The sequence below is a fragment of the Tursiops truncatus genome, chromosome 12 (assembly GCF_011762595.2).
Source record: "Tursiops truncatus isolate mTurTru1 chromosome 12, mTurTru1.mat.Y, whole genome shotgun sequence".
Taxonomy (NCBI): Eukaryota; Metazoa; Chordata; class Mammalia; order Artiodactyla; family Delphinidae; genus Tursiops; species Tursiops truncatus.
Genome location: NC_047045.1, coordinates 39,690,465 through 39,702,748, shown reverse-complemented (window position 1 = coordinate 39,702,748; position 12,284 = coordinate 39,690,465). Strand labels below are relative to the sequence as shown.

The following is a 12,284-nucleotide window of genomic DNA, read 5'->3' as shown; positions in this document are numbered from 1 at the left end:
TGGTGGTGTCGGGGTCAGCCTAGAGGTGGGTTGCTGTTTGGCTCTAGGTAAATGGACCCGAGCGGGTGGAGGGAGGGCAAGCTTTCAGCTGCTGATGCTGGGACAGGGACACTTTTGCCTTTCAACTGAAACCCGAAGGCTCGCGCTGCATCTTCCAGCCGCAGTGCACGCACAGCTCCCGGCGGACCGAGCCCATTCCGACCCGAGGATTAGCTCCTCGCGGGAGTTCGTTCCCTAGAGGCTGTTTCTCGGCCGGCCGCGTAGCCCGCTCCCCGCCAGGGCCCGCTCCTCAGCGCCAAGGAGGCGGGGTGCCGCGGCGCTGCGAGCCCCCATTGGTGCGCGCGGCTGCCGACTCGGCGGAGTGACGGAGGGGGCGGGGCCGCGTGTCTTGTTTGTTTGCGCCGTCCCGCCCCCGCACTGCCTCAGCCGTCAGCACGGACTGAGGCGCTCAGCCTCTGAGCTGAGAGGCCGACTGGCAGCCCGGCCAGCTTTCGCCTCCTCCGCGCCGCCGCGGCTCCCTTGCGCGTCCGCAGCTGTCCTCACGCTGACATGCGCCTGGCCACAGCCGCGAACGAGGCGTATACGGCCTCGCTGGCCGTCTCGGAGCTGCTGGGCTGCAAGCAGTGTGGCGGGAGCCGCGGCCAGGACGAGGTACCAGGGCAAGGGACCGGGCAAGTGGGCGGGCGGGCACCCGGCCAACTGCTTGGGCTGCACGGAGGTCGCGTCGCTTCCCCACCCTCGCACCCTAACAGCTTCGGAGAACGCTCCCCGGGGAGGGCGCCCCTGGAGCTACCGCCCGGACGGCCGCCCTGCCCGGCGGGGCGTCGCAGGCTGGCCCGCGCCCCTCAGGTGAAGGGGCGGCCAGTGGTGTTGGGGGGGCGTTTGCCACCGAGAGTCGTCCCCGGGCAGAAAATGTTGCGGCTGGGAGGGACAGCTGCCTCGGTCATTTAAATGGAAGTCTCCGAAACGTAAATAACGTTGTCTTCTGTACAAGTCTCCACAAGCCAGAAGAAACCTAACAAACTAGTCTCACGGTAGAACAGCCTGTGGATTTTTTTCCCCCTCAGCGTCTTGTCAAAAAAAATTATTCGGGAACCCTCACTCTCTTCGCCTCCTACTTTAAAAAAGAAAGAAAAAGAAACATATTTCGGTCAGTTAAAAATGATGTTGCCTAGAATAAGTATGTACTGCCAGCTCTATGACGTTATGCACAGCGTTTACTCTTGTATTAAACTATCTCTTTTTGTGTCTGAATTGGCCTTCAGAAAGAGCTATTTAATTGTAACATTTTGTATTTTCCCTAAGTGGCTGCAAATAGGGCACCATTTGAGAGTTACTAATACACCTTTAACTCAAATTTGAAACTTTAAAAGGCTTTAATTCAAAAGGTGGCAAGGGAGAAAGTAGAGAAATAGTAATTAAAATCAGAATGTTTTAAGTATTGACTTAAAGAAATGTAAATACGAGGTAATTTCTCTACTGTACTGCCCACTAAAATGACTCAGTGTTAGTATTTATATGTATATATATTTTTTGTAAATGGAGTCTACACCATGATATACTACATATATTCATATAAACTTAAATGAAGACACTTTCTCCTGAAGGTTGTAGAACACCAAATGCTTTTTCTAGATTTTAGCATTCATGGAAGGCTATAGAACACCAAATGCTTTTTCTAGATTTTAGCATTCATGGATACATAATGTGCTCCTTGTTTCCAGATAATACAACAACCTAAAAAAAGTCTCATAACTGTTGCTTTGAAACTTTATCATAGAAAAGAGTGTGAAAATGTTGAAATAGAATTTACAGTTTCTGTTTGCAGGCTGTAACAGATCTGTTCTCATTTTGAGCCTCAATCATTGTGCTTGAATCTGTTATTTCTGGTGGTATTTGTGTGCAGAATCCTGGTTTTTGCCCAGATCTAGAATATCTAAATATAGCCATGTCAACTGGAAGATACAGATACATTTTATCAATAGCTTGCACATTGATTACAGAGCCTATGGGATTGTGTTCGGGACACCAGGAACCTTTGTATAGTTGTATTTCATTTTTAAAACCTCCAACATGTGGGAAGATAAATTAGGAAGTAGTGCTTTATAGGAAAACTATTCACTTTACAAAAGAATTAATAACACAACTCTTTCAAATAGCAAGCTTCCACAGTGCCTTTAAATTAAACCCTTTCCAGGAATGGAACTCCTGACTAAAGTATAGGGCACACATATGGCCTAAGTCAGCCTTACAAAGCCAGTACTTTGAAGTCAGTGAGTTTTTATTTTTCTAGAATGTATTTCATAGAAGACCAGACACTGGAAAAAGAGGTACCTGAACTTTGAGTATTTCTAAATTCCCTATAAAAGAGTTAATGACAATTTTAGAAGAAGCACTAGTACATGTCGTTATAATAGGAAGATTTCTTTATAATGCTTCTAGATTTCTTCATTTCTATTTAAAAATTTCAAATGTCAAAAGGCTAGCACCCAGCTATAGGCAATGATTCTCATAAATAAGGAAGAGTGGGATGGGAACTTTTACTTTTTACACAGCATATTTTTGCCTTGTTGAAATGTGTTTCAAACAGAACTGCTTTTGTAATTTTTTAAAATATCAAAATTAATATTATTGTGATTATCAGTATTAAGACATCTAGACAGTTTAACAATGTACCAAGTGCAGTGAGAAAAAATAAAATGATTGAAGTGATCTAATCATTTTTACTTTTCAACTAGTTTTGCATGTAGATAGACACTGTAAGCCAACAAATGCTCTCATTTTGCACTTGTGGCAAACTGTTCATTTTTTTGGTTAAAGATATTCATATGGATTCATAAATGTATCTGAGAAATTTGAAAAATCTGATTAGAACAGTAAATTCATAAACACAGATTCATACAGTGATACATTACATACATTAGTCATTCTGTGGTGCTGTCAACATTTGCTGAGAATTTTCATACTGTGAAAATTAGTGTGTTAGTATACACTGTAGAGGAAACAGATATCGCGTCAGAGATTTGCAGCAATGTTGTGATGGCAGAGGCTGTTGCTATGACTTCAAAGATGCTGATTAGGAGGATTGTTGAGAGGAGAAGACTGTTAGTTCCCATGTTAGATTTCCCAGCCACACCTTCACCAAGAGCCCGTGAGGTTTGTGCTGTGGTTAGCATTTACATCTGCTTCACAACAAGGCCATTTGCCGTTGGCAAGTGCTGCCTCCTTGAATTTAGATTGGCCAAAATTTGTTCAAAGTCTGTAATTCAGTTTCTTACAGGTACATATGAAGGCACAATTGAAGGAACCTTTAGGACGTTATGAAGTGCACTTAGTTTGGCTTACGATCACACCATTGAAGACCTGCAGTGCCTTATTTTTTTTTTTTGTAATCAATACCTGCTAGAAAATAGGGTAGCAACTAATTTGTCATGTGACTAGGAAGTGTTTCAAAAGTGAGTTTTCCAGAAAGTTGAAACTTTTACCCCTTTAGAAATCAAGAATACAATTGTATAATAATAATGGTATCTAAAAAGACCTTTAAGTATCAAAAGCTCTTTTAAAAAAATTTATTTACTCATTTATTCATTTTTGGCTGCATTGGGTCTTCGTTGCTGTGCGCGGGCTTTCTCTGGTTGCGGAGAGTGGTGGCTACTCTTGGTTGCGGTGCATGGGCTTCTCATTATGGTGGCTTCTCATTGCAGAGCACGGGCTGTAGGCGCGCGGGCTTCAGTAGTTGTGGCACGCGGGCTCAGTAGTTGTGGCTTGCAGGCTCTAGAGTGCAGGCTGAGTACTTGCGGCGCATGGGCTTAGTTGCTCCGCGGCATGTGGGATTGTCCCAGACCGGGCTCGAACCCATGTCCCCTGCATTGGGAGGCAGATTCTTAACCACTGCGCCACCGGGGAAGTCCCTCAAAAGCTCTTAAAGAGGAGCTTTTGAGAGTAATTAATTAAAGACACCAACTCTAGAACCAGACTTCCTGGCTGTTTTCAAGATAATTGTCACCTGTTTCCTTTTCCCATAAGTTAGAGCTCAATTTGTGTGCTGTGGAAGGCTAGACGGAATCAATGACCTGCTTCCTGACAGTATCTGGATTAGGATAAATTGGGATGCAGTTTCAGAGTTCATAAAATTCTATTTTACCTAGAACTAGCCATAAGTAAAATAATGAAATTGGAGTCTTAAATATCAGAGACTCCATTCCATTCCTTTCCTTTCTTCAGTTCTTCTATTCTGTCCCCTGCTTTGTTAGACTGGTACCTCACCAAGGAATGAATGTGATCTTAACAGTAAGAGGTTCTTAGCATAATAGGTTTATAGTCCGTTCCTGAGAATGTTTGCTTTTTCTTAACATCCTGTTTTAAAACACATAATTTTTCATAAAATACATAAAAGAATCTATTTCTAAAGGAACTGGGAAAGAAAGATTTGACCTTTGAAGGCAAGGAAGAGGGGAGACAGTGATACCAGTATGGCCACTAAATTTGGCTACAGGGATAGACTTTCAAAGACTTGAGAATTAGAAAGGACCATTGGGAAAGACCTTTGGCATGCCTATAGGAAAATATTCCATTTCTGAAACATTAATAGTCATTTTCTTGGAACTGTAAAGCTATTGTTTTGTAAGTTTGATATATAAACTATCTATTTGGTATAGAAATAAAACCAAAACAATGTACTTCAACCTCTTTGTTTTGAGGCCCATGTGCTAGGAATCTGGTCTTATTTTTAAAAAAATAAACACACACACATACACAATCCACATGCTGCTAATGTATTTGTAGGATAAAGTCCTAGAAATGGAATTGGTAATTTTTTTCCCTTTCCTTACAAATAGTAACATAATATATACATATTATATACTTTGTCTTTTTCCCCCCACATAATATATCTTGGAGATCTTTTAAAGCCAACTTGTATAGAACTGCTTCATTCTTTGTGAGGACTTCATGCTATTCTAGTCTATGATCATACTAAACTTTATTGAAACAGTACTCTATTGATGAGCATTTAGGTTGCTTTATAAAATCTTGTACTACTAGAAACAATGTTGCAGTGATTATACTTTTACACATGACATTTTAGAAATGTGAGTATAGGGTAATGTTTAGGATGGAATTATTGATTAGGGTATGTAACTTTTAAATATTGATCAGTATTTCAGATTGCCCTCCTAGAGGTTGTAGTAATTTATACTCCTTTTATGTTTCTTGATATTTTTTCCTCACACTTCAAAACACTCCCATCAGAAAGTATAAGCAATGAATGGCTATTTCTCCACCCCCTCTCCAACACAGCCTATCATCAAACTTTTTGATCTTAAGCAGTATTTTAGGTGCAAAATTGTATCTCAGTGTTTTATTGTGAGGGTTGATCATTTTTTCAGCCATTTATATTTCATTTTCTTTGAACTGTCCATGTCCTTTGTTCATTTTTCTGTGAGGTTGTTGGGGGTTTTCTTAGTGATTTGTCTTTATGTATTAAAAAAATTTAGCCCTTTGCTATATGAGTTGCAAATATATGTCCAAGTTTTCTGTTTGCTTTTGACTTTATATGTTTATTTTTCCCATATGAAAGTCTTTATTTTTATGTCATCAAATTTATCAATCTTATATTTTATGATTTCCTGGTTTTGTGGCATTCTTAGACCTAAGTCCACAGGTATTTTCTTCTAATACTGTAATGTTTTTTATTTTTGTTTTTTACACTTATATCTGATTTATTGTGGAGTAAAGTATGATTTAAGCCTCCAATTTCACTTTTTTCTGAGTGGCTCTCCAGTTGTACCAAAATCATTTGTTGAATAATCCATTTCTCCTCCTTTGAAATGCCACCTTTTGTATACTAAAGTCATAAGAATAGTGTCTCTTAGGTAGAAAATGAATAATAAACCCCTGAAATGGGGTGTTTGCTAAAATGCATTTTGTTTAAATAAGATAGTAAAGAACTGAGAAGGGGTATTGATTTTTAGCCTTAAAGTCTTGCCCAATATATTTTGTTAGAAATATATGTAATTAAATCAGAAAGGCCAATAGAGTCATCATTTTATATAAATGGCTGCATTTGTGCCAAGATGATGTATTGAATAGCAGGAATGTGGGTTTTTTCCTTGCATTTATTGTAGGATATTAAAATTGAGACACATACATGGCTGGGGCAGTGAATTTAGTGCCTCCTCTAATGAGGGGCATGGTTATTAGACATTACTGTCTTCAGTATAAGTGTGGAATTATCAGAGTAAGAAATCACTGACCTCCAATACAAGATTATTTGAAACATATATAAAATTTTAGATTTAGTTGGCAAATCCAGCCTACTTTGAATCTGAATCTTGAGTTCTCCTAATTAAGATTCTCTTCAATTTTGTCCTGCCTGCTTAATTTTTAAAAATCCATTCTGCTCAAAAGGTTTTCATTCACTTGGACCAGATTTCTTGAATTGTTGCCACATGTTCTTCTCTGACTGCCCCCTCCCCCCTTTTTTTCCTTTAAAAGGAAAGCATCTGGTTTATATCATGAAGGACTTTTGGAAGCAGTAGAGAGAGGGTAGAAATAATATTTGTATGTAATTATATAAGCAAGGGTTAATATTTAGTTGTTAAAGAAGGAGGGGGTTTTTTGTTTAGAGACTAGAGTGATAGGACATGAGCCTCAAAAAGAAAAAAAAAAGTCTGAATTACATTTTGGTTTTATTTCTATTAGCACACTGTATTGAGGGAAAAGATGGAAGCCTAACAGTAGATTGTCAGTTTTTGTTAACCACACTACACTGTCACATAAAGTATAGAATTCTAGGTTCACTATGTCAAAAGGCAGAAAACCATTTATTTTTTAATTAGTTGAGCTCCTCTAAAATATAATATAAGCAAAGTTGATGAGATCCTATAAATTAAAAATTTAAGGAAAACTCACAAACAAAATTAATTTCTCTAAAATTGTTTTACTCAAGCACAGAGAAACCATGCCCTGTACTACTTTCTCTTTTGTGGATTTAAATAGCTTTTTTATTTTTCATAGTATTTCTGTTCTTGTGAAGTGTTATTATAGATGTAGTAATAATTATACTTCTTTCAGTTTAAGACATCTAGGTAGAGGTTATGGCTTTTTCATTTCCTGACAAGATGCACAGGGATTGATATTTTGGTTGGTTGGGTTTTGGATGTACAAACACATTGGTCTTATTTTGTATCACTGACAATCCACAGGGTTGGCTGCTATGTGCTGAACTTTCTGTTCTAGACTTTCTGCCAAGTACTTTATGCAAAACTCTGGTTTTAGTGAAACAGGTTTTATTGTTTTTAGTCAGAGTTGTATTATAAACTGTTGTCAGCTATGTGATGCAAACAGAGGATCTGGTATATATATATGGCCATGAAAATAAATCACCAGAACAAGCCAGTCTCTGTTCAACTGGCTGTTTTTCTCTCCCATTCCTGTGGCCTCAGTTCATGTTGTTTACTGCTGGAGGCCTGAGATGGTGTAGTTTTCTTTTCTAGGAACTTGGAATTAGAATTCCTCGACCACTAGGACACGGACCAAGCAGATTCATCCCAGAAAAGGAGGTATGTTGTTTGTGAAAGTACATAGTGAACTGTATGCTTTTAAGGAAAAGCTTTCATGACCCACATCTTCGCATCTGAACAAGTTGTTGGTCAACAATATGCTTTACACAAGTTAATCATCATGTTTTGGCAGTGAATATGTGGGATTAAAAAGCTGTTATAGTCATGTTGATTTCTAGTATTTCATGATGCTTTTCTAACACCCATATTTAATCAAGCAAAGGCAAGACTTTTTTCTGACCAATGATATGCCACCTGCTTATATTTAGATGTTGCTTAGGTGTGCCCATAAGCCGAGTTACTTGGTCTTGGCCAACTCCACAGGCTGGTATCAATGCTAGAGTGGATCTTTAATTCTAAATATGTAAATGCTCCTATACTTTGTTTTCACAGGGATTGTTTACTGTTAGTTAATTTTGGTTCTCTGTAAATTGAGGGAGAGTAGGTGTTGTTAAAAGGAAAGGCATTAGGGTCTGTTTGCAAGCTCTGCAAATTTGATAATCTAAATCTGGGTTCTGGATTTAGATCTGGATGTCTGGATTCTGGTCAAGTCTGCAAGCAGCCTATCTAGATGGCCTTTAATGTCCGGCCTTTGTTGTTTTTCCCCTACTACATGATATGTGACTCTTTATTCTGCTATCTTGCAACAAGTTGAGTTAAATTTGTAGAATTATAACCTCTCTTTAAGCCAAATTTAATCTGCTTCTAGGTGACACTTAAAGTGCAGTGCATGCATATTCCTTTTTTTTTTTCCTTCCCCTGCATGTTTTCTTTCTTTTACACCAATTTACAATTTCTGAAACCATGGTTTTCCTCTCTTTCATACAGATTCTCCAAGTGGGGAGTGAAGACGCACAGATGCATACTTTATTTGCAGATTCTTTTGCTGCTTTGGGTCGTTTGGATAATATTACCTTAGTGATGGTTTTTCACCCACAATATTTAGAAAGTTTCTTAAAAACTCAACACTATCTACTGCAAATGGATGGGCCATTACCCCTACATTATCGGCACTACATTGGAATAATGGTTTGTAAACATTCAGTGAAAAATTCTTTCTGCCTGCTTTATTAATCTTTTTAAGAGATGGTTAATGCTTCAAACACAGAAATAAATACTTATGTTCTAACTTCTAATCGAATTCCTGTTAAGTAGTATCTATTTTTCCTCTTTCTAAATAAGTACGCTGTCAAATATAACAGAAAAAGAAATATGTATTTACACTCTGTTGAGAACCATTTTCTATTAAATACGAGAATAAAGTAGAACACAAGATTATTTCACTGATAGTTCAGATTGACATAAGTGGTGGTACTCATGTTCAATTTATAAATAATATTCCATTGTTTTATGGTTGGCACCTTAATTGAAGTTTCTTCTTAATCTGAGGTTCTGACAGTAGGTATAAAATTTTTCTAAAGTTCAGATACTTTGATCAGATATTTTATTTGTTCTTGGGATATTTTTGAGGTGCTTTCTATAGTGTATGAATTTTTAAATGTTTATATGAAAACTTCATTTCTGTAGTATATGGAAAATTTGAAAACATACTAATCAAAAACTTAATTAGCTGTTTTGCATATTGTAAAGAAAAAGATTTGTAGTTGTTCAAGATTTTAATATGTGTAATTAGAATAATCTTTTTGTTTTCTCTTAAGGCTGCAGCAAGACATCAGTGCTCCTACTTAGTGAATCTCCATGTAAACGATTTCCTTCATGTTGGTGGAGACCCCAAGTGGCTTAATGGTTTAGAGAATGCTCCTCAAAAACTACAGAATTTAGGAGAACTTAACAAAGTGTTAGCCCATAGGCCTTGGCTTATTACCAAAGAACATATTGAGGTAAGTAGAGAATATATCTAGGGTGTCATTAAAAAAAAAAAATTAGACTAATTTTTAGAGCAGTTTTAGGTTTACAGAAAAATGGCACAGAAAGTAGAGTTCCCATATTCTACCCCCGTCAACCATCCACCACCCCCCGCCCACACACACATCGTTTCTCTATTACTAACATCTAGTATTAGTATAGTACATTTGCTGTAACTGATGAATTAATAATGTCTAATTTACATTGGGGTTCACTCTTTGTGTTGTACAGTTCTATGGGTTTTGACAACTGCATAATGTCGTGTTATCCACCATTATGGTATCATAAAGAATAGTTTCACTTCTCTCAAAATCTCCTATGCTCCCTCTATTCATCTCTCTCCCCTTCCCCCTGAAACTACTGCTCTTTTTTACAGTCTTTATGGTTTTACCTTTTCCAGACTGTCATATAGTTGGCATCACACAGTATATAGCCCTTTCAGACTAGCTTGTCAGTATGCATTTAAGGTTTCTCCATGGTTTTTCGTGGCTTGGTAGCTCATTTTTTATTGCTGAAAAATACATGTATGGATGTACCTCAGTTTATCCATTCATCTATTGAAGGACATCTTGGTTACTTCCAGTTTTTGGCAATTATGAATAAAGCTTCTACAAACATTCACATGCAGGCTTTTTGGTGGACATAAGTTTTCAACTCAGTTGGGTAAATAACTAGGAGTGTGATTGCTGGATCGTATGATAAGCTTGTGTTTATTAGCTTTGTAAGAAACTGTCATCCAAAGTGGCTATACCAGTTTGTGTTCCCATGAGCAATGGATGAGCATTCCTGTTGCTCCACATCCTTGTCAGTATTTGTTGTTATCAGTGTTCTGGATTTTAGCCATTCTCATAGATGTAAAGTGGCATCTTGTTGTGTTATCTTTTTAAAATACCATTTTAAACTAGTTTTGTCTGGTTCTATTTATTAATAAAGATAATAGAATAAAAGTAGATGGACATTCTCTAAAAGAATCTACCATGCAGTGGAAATTCTTAAAAATACAATATATTTTTGGTGTTGTCTTTCTCTTTTTTTAGAATATTTATTTATTTATTTATTGGCCATGCCTCAAGGCTTGTGGGATCTTAGTTTCCTGACCAGGGATGGAACCCATGCCCCCTGCAGTGGAAGTGCAGAGACCTAACCACTGAACCTCCAGGGAATTCCCTAGAATATTTTAGATTCTTTTATGTAATTGAAGCATCTTTTTATCAAGGAGATGCAAGATTTGAATATGATTAATGCAATGTCTGTTACATTGTCTAGTAATATAAAATTACATATTATAAAATAGATAATGAAGCAGAATGGACACAGATTTGTAAGACTTTGAAGAACTGTAGACTTTACCTTGAGCATAATTTTTAAAATAAATATAATTTGATGATTTAAGAATATTCAGAGTCAAGCTGTTCAAACCACTTTTTAAAAATTCCTTGAGGAGGCCTGATAATAAAGAAAAACAGGCGTATTTTACACAGTAGCTTCTACTTTAAACACAAATTCATTACATTTCGTTTGAGACTGCACTAACAACATAGTTAATGCATTCATAATCCATCATCTGAGATATGGCAACTGCTTTTAAACAAAATGTATTCTACATTTTTAAATCAGGATTTCAGAAAGTCAAAATAATAACGAATGTGTCGTTATCAGTTTATCTTAAGCTCTATTTGTGAATACATATTCATAAAAATTAGCAAATTCTGGGTTCTACATGCCTCAAATTGTAATTTTATCTTAAGTTTTATATAGTAACTAATCCTGTTTTCAGTAGGTTAAATACCAAGATGAACTGTATTCTTTCATCAATACCATACCCCAGCATAAAAATGTTCTCGTTTTTTTTCCCAAGGGACTTTTGAAAGCTGAAGAGCACAGCTGGTCCCTTGCAGAACTGGTACATGCAGTAGTTCTACTTACACACTATCATTCTCTTGCCTCGTTCACATTTGGCTGTGGAATCAGTCCAGAAATTCATTGTGATGGTGGCCACACATTCAGACCTCCTTCTGTTAGTAACTACTGCATCTGTGACATTACAAATGGCAATCACAGTGTGGATGAGATGCAGGTCAACTCAGCAGGAAATGTTTCGGTAAGTATCTATTATTTATTATAGGATCATCCTAAGAGTAATCACAGTAATTGCTGTTACATTATTTTTTCATTTGGCTTTTAAGAAAATCTACCCTATTAAGTCCAAAAAGATATTAGGCCCCCATACCTGTTCATTCAGCAAGTATTTATTGTCTGCCTCCAAATGCTCAGCACTAGTCTGATGCTAAGGGACATACAAAATTATAAGACCCTCTAGGAGGTTACATTTGAATAATTTTAGGATCAGAAGCCACCAGCAATGTGCCCCATCAGAGCCATCTGGTATTGAACAGCTACTGAGTGAGATGAGGGGAGACTGAGAACAGTGGAACTTGGTGGTAGAAACTTCCTGATGCTGATCACATCCTTTTGCACAGAAGAAACAGGCTGTCTTCTTAATTACTTTTTAGAAGATTTAATCAGCCTTGATCTGGAATTTCTCCTTTTAAAATACTTCTTCATGTTTTAACTTCTCACAAATATATATAAAAGTGAATGTAAATTTATTAAATTGCTTTTATCTCTATTCCTTCTCTTCTCTGGCTTTTATATTTTCTCAGTTATGTTATTCCTTTGAAACAGATCAGAATGAGTTGAATTTTCTGTAAGCAAATTTGAATTCTATATATGATGAGTCAAAATTCCCTCTGCATTCTTTAGCTGTAGTGAAAGAGAAAAGGGTTTATATTTCCAAATTGAAATCAGAGAAACAACATTACAGTCTTCTGAATACTTTGCACAGATTTTCTCAGT

General features: G+C 37.3%; 1 protein-coding gene across 10 annotated transcripts in view; it reads left to right on the top strand.

Annotated features, from left to right (window-relative positions):
- The window catches only part of SESN1 (sestrin 1), a 131,912-nt gene that overhangs the window by 84,052 nt on the left and 35,576 nt on the right, over positions 1-12,284 (top strand). For 6 of the 10 annotated variants that reach the window (XR_002175235.3, XM_019929537.3, XM_073789489.1 and 3 more), the window contains exons 2-5: positions 7,497-7,562; positions 8,391-8,591; positions 9,221-9,403; positions 11,287-11,529. Coding sequence is in view for 9 of the 10 variants with exons in the window: in XM_019929537.3 (XP_019785096.1) it covers positions 7,497-7,562; positions 8,391-8,591; positions 9,221-9,403; positions 11,287-11,529 (693 nt within the window). In the remaining variant the exon portion in view is untranslated. Of the gene's footprint in view, positions 1-431; positions 652-7,483; positions 7,563-8,390; positions 8,592-9,220; positions 9,404-11,286; positions 11,530-12,284 lie in introns of those variants that run through there. The other 4 variants (XM_019929542.3, XM_019929543.2, XM_019929545.3 and 1 more) reach the window with 3 other exon arrangements.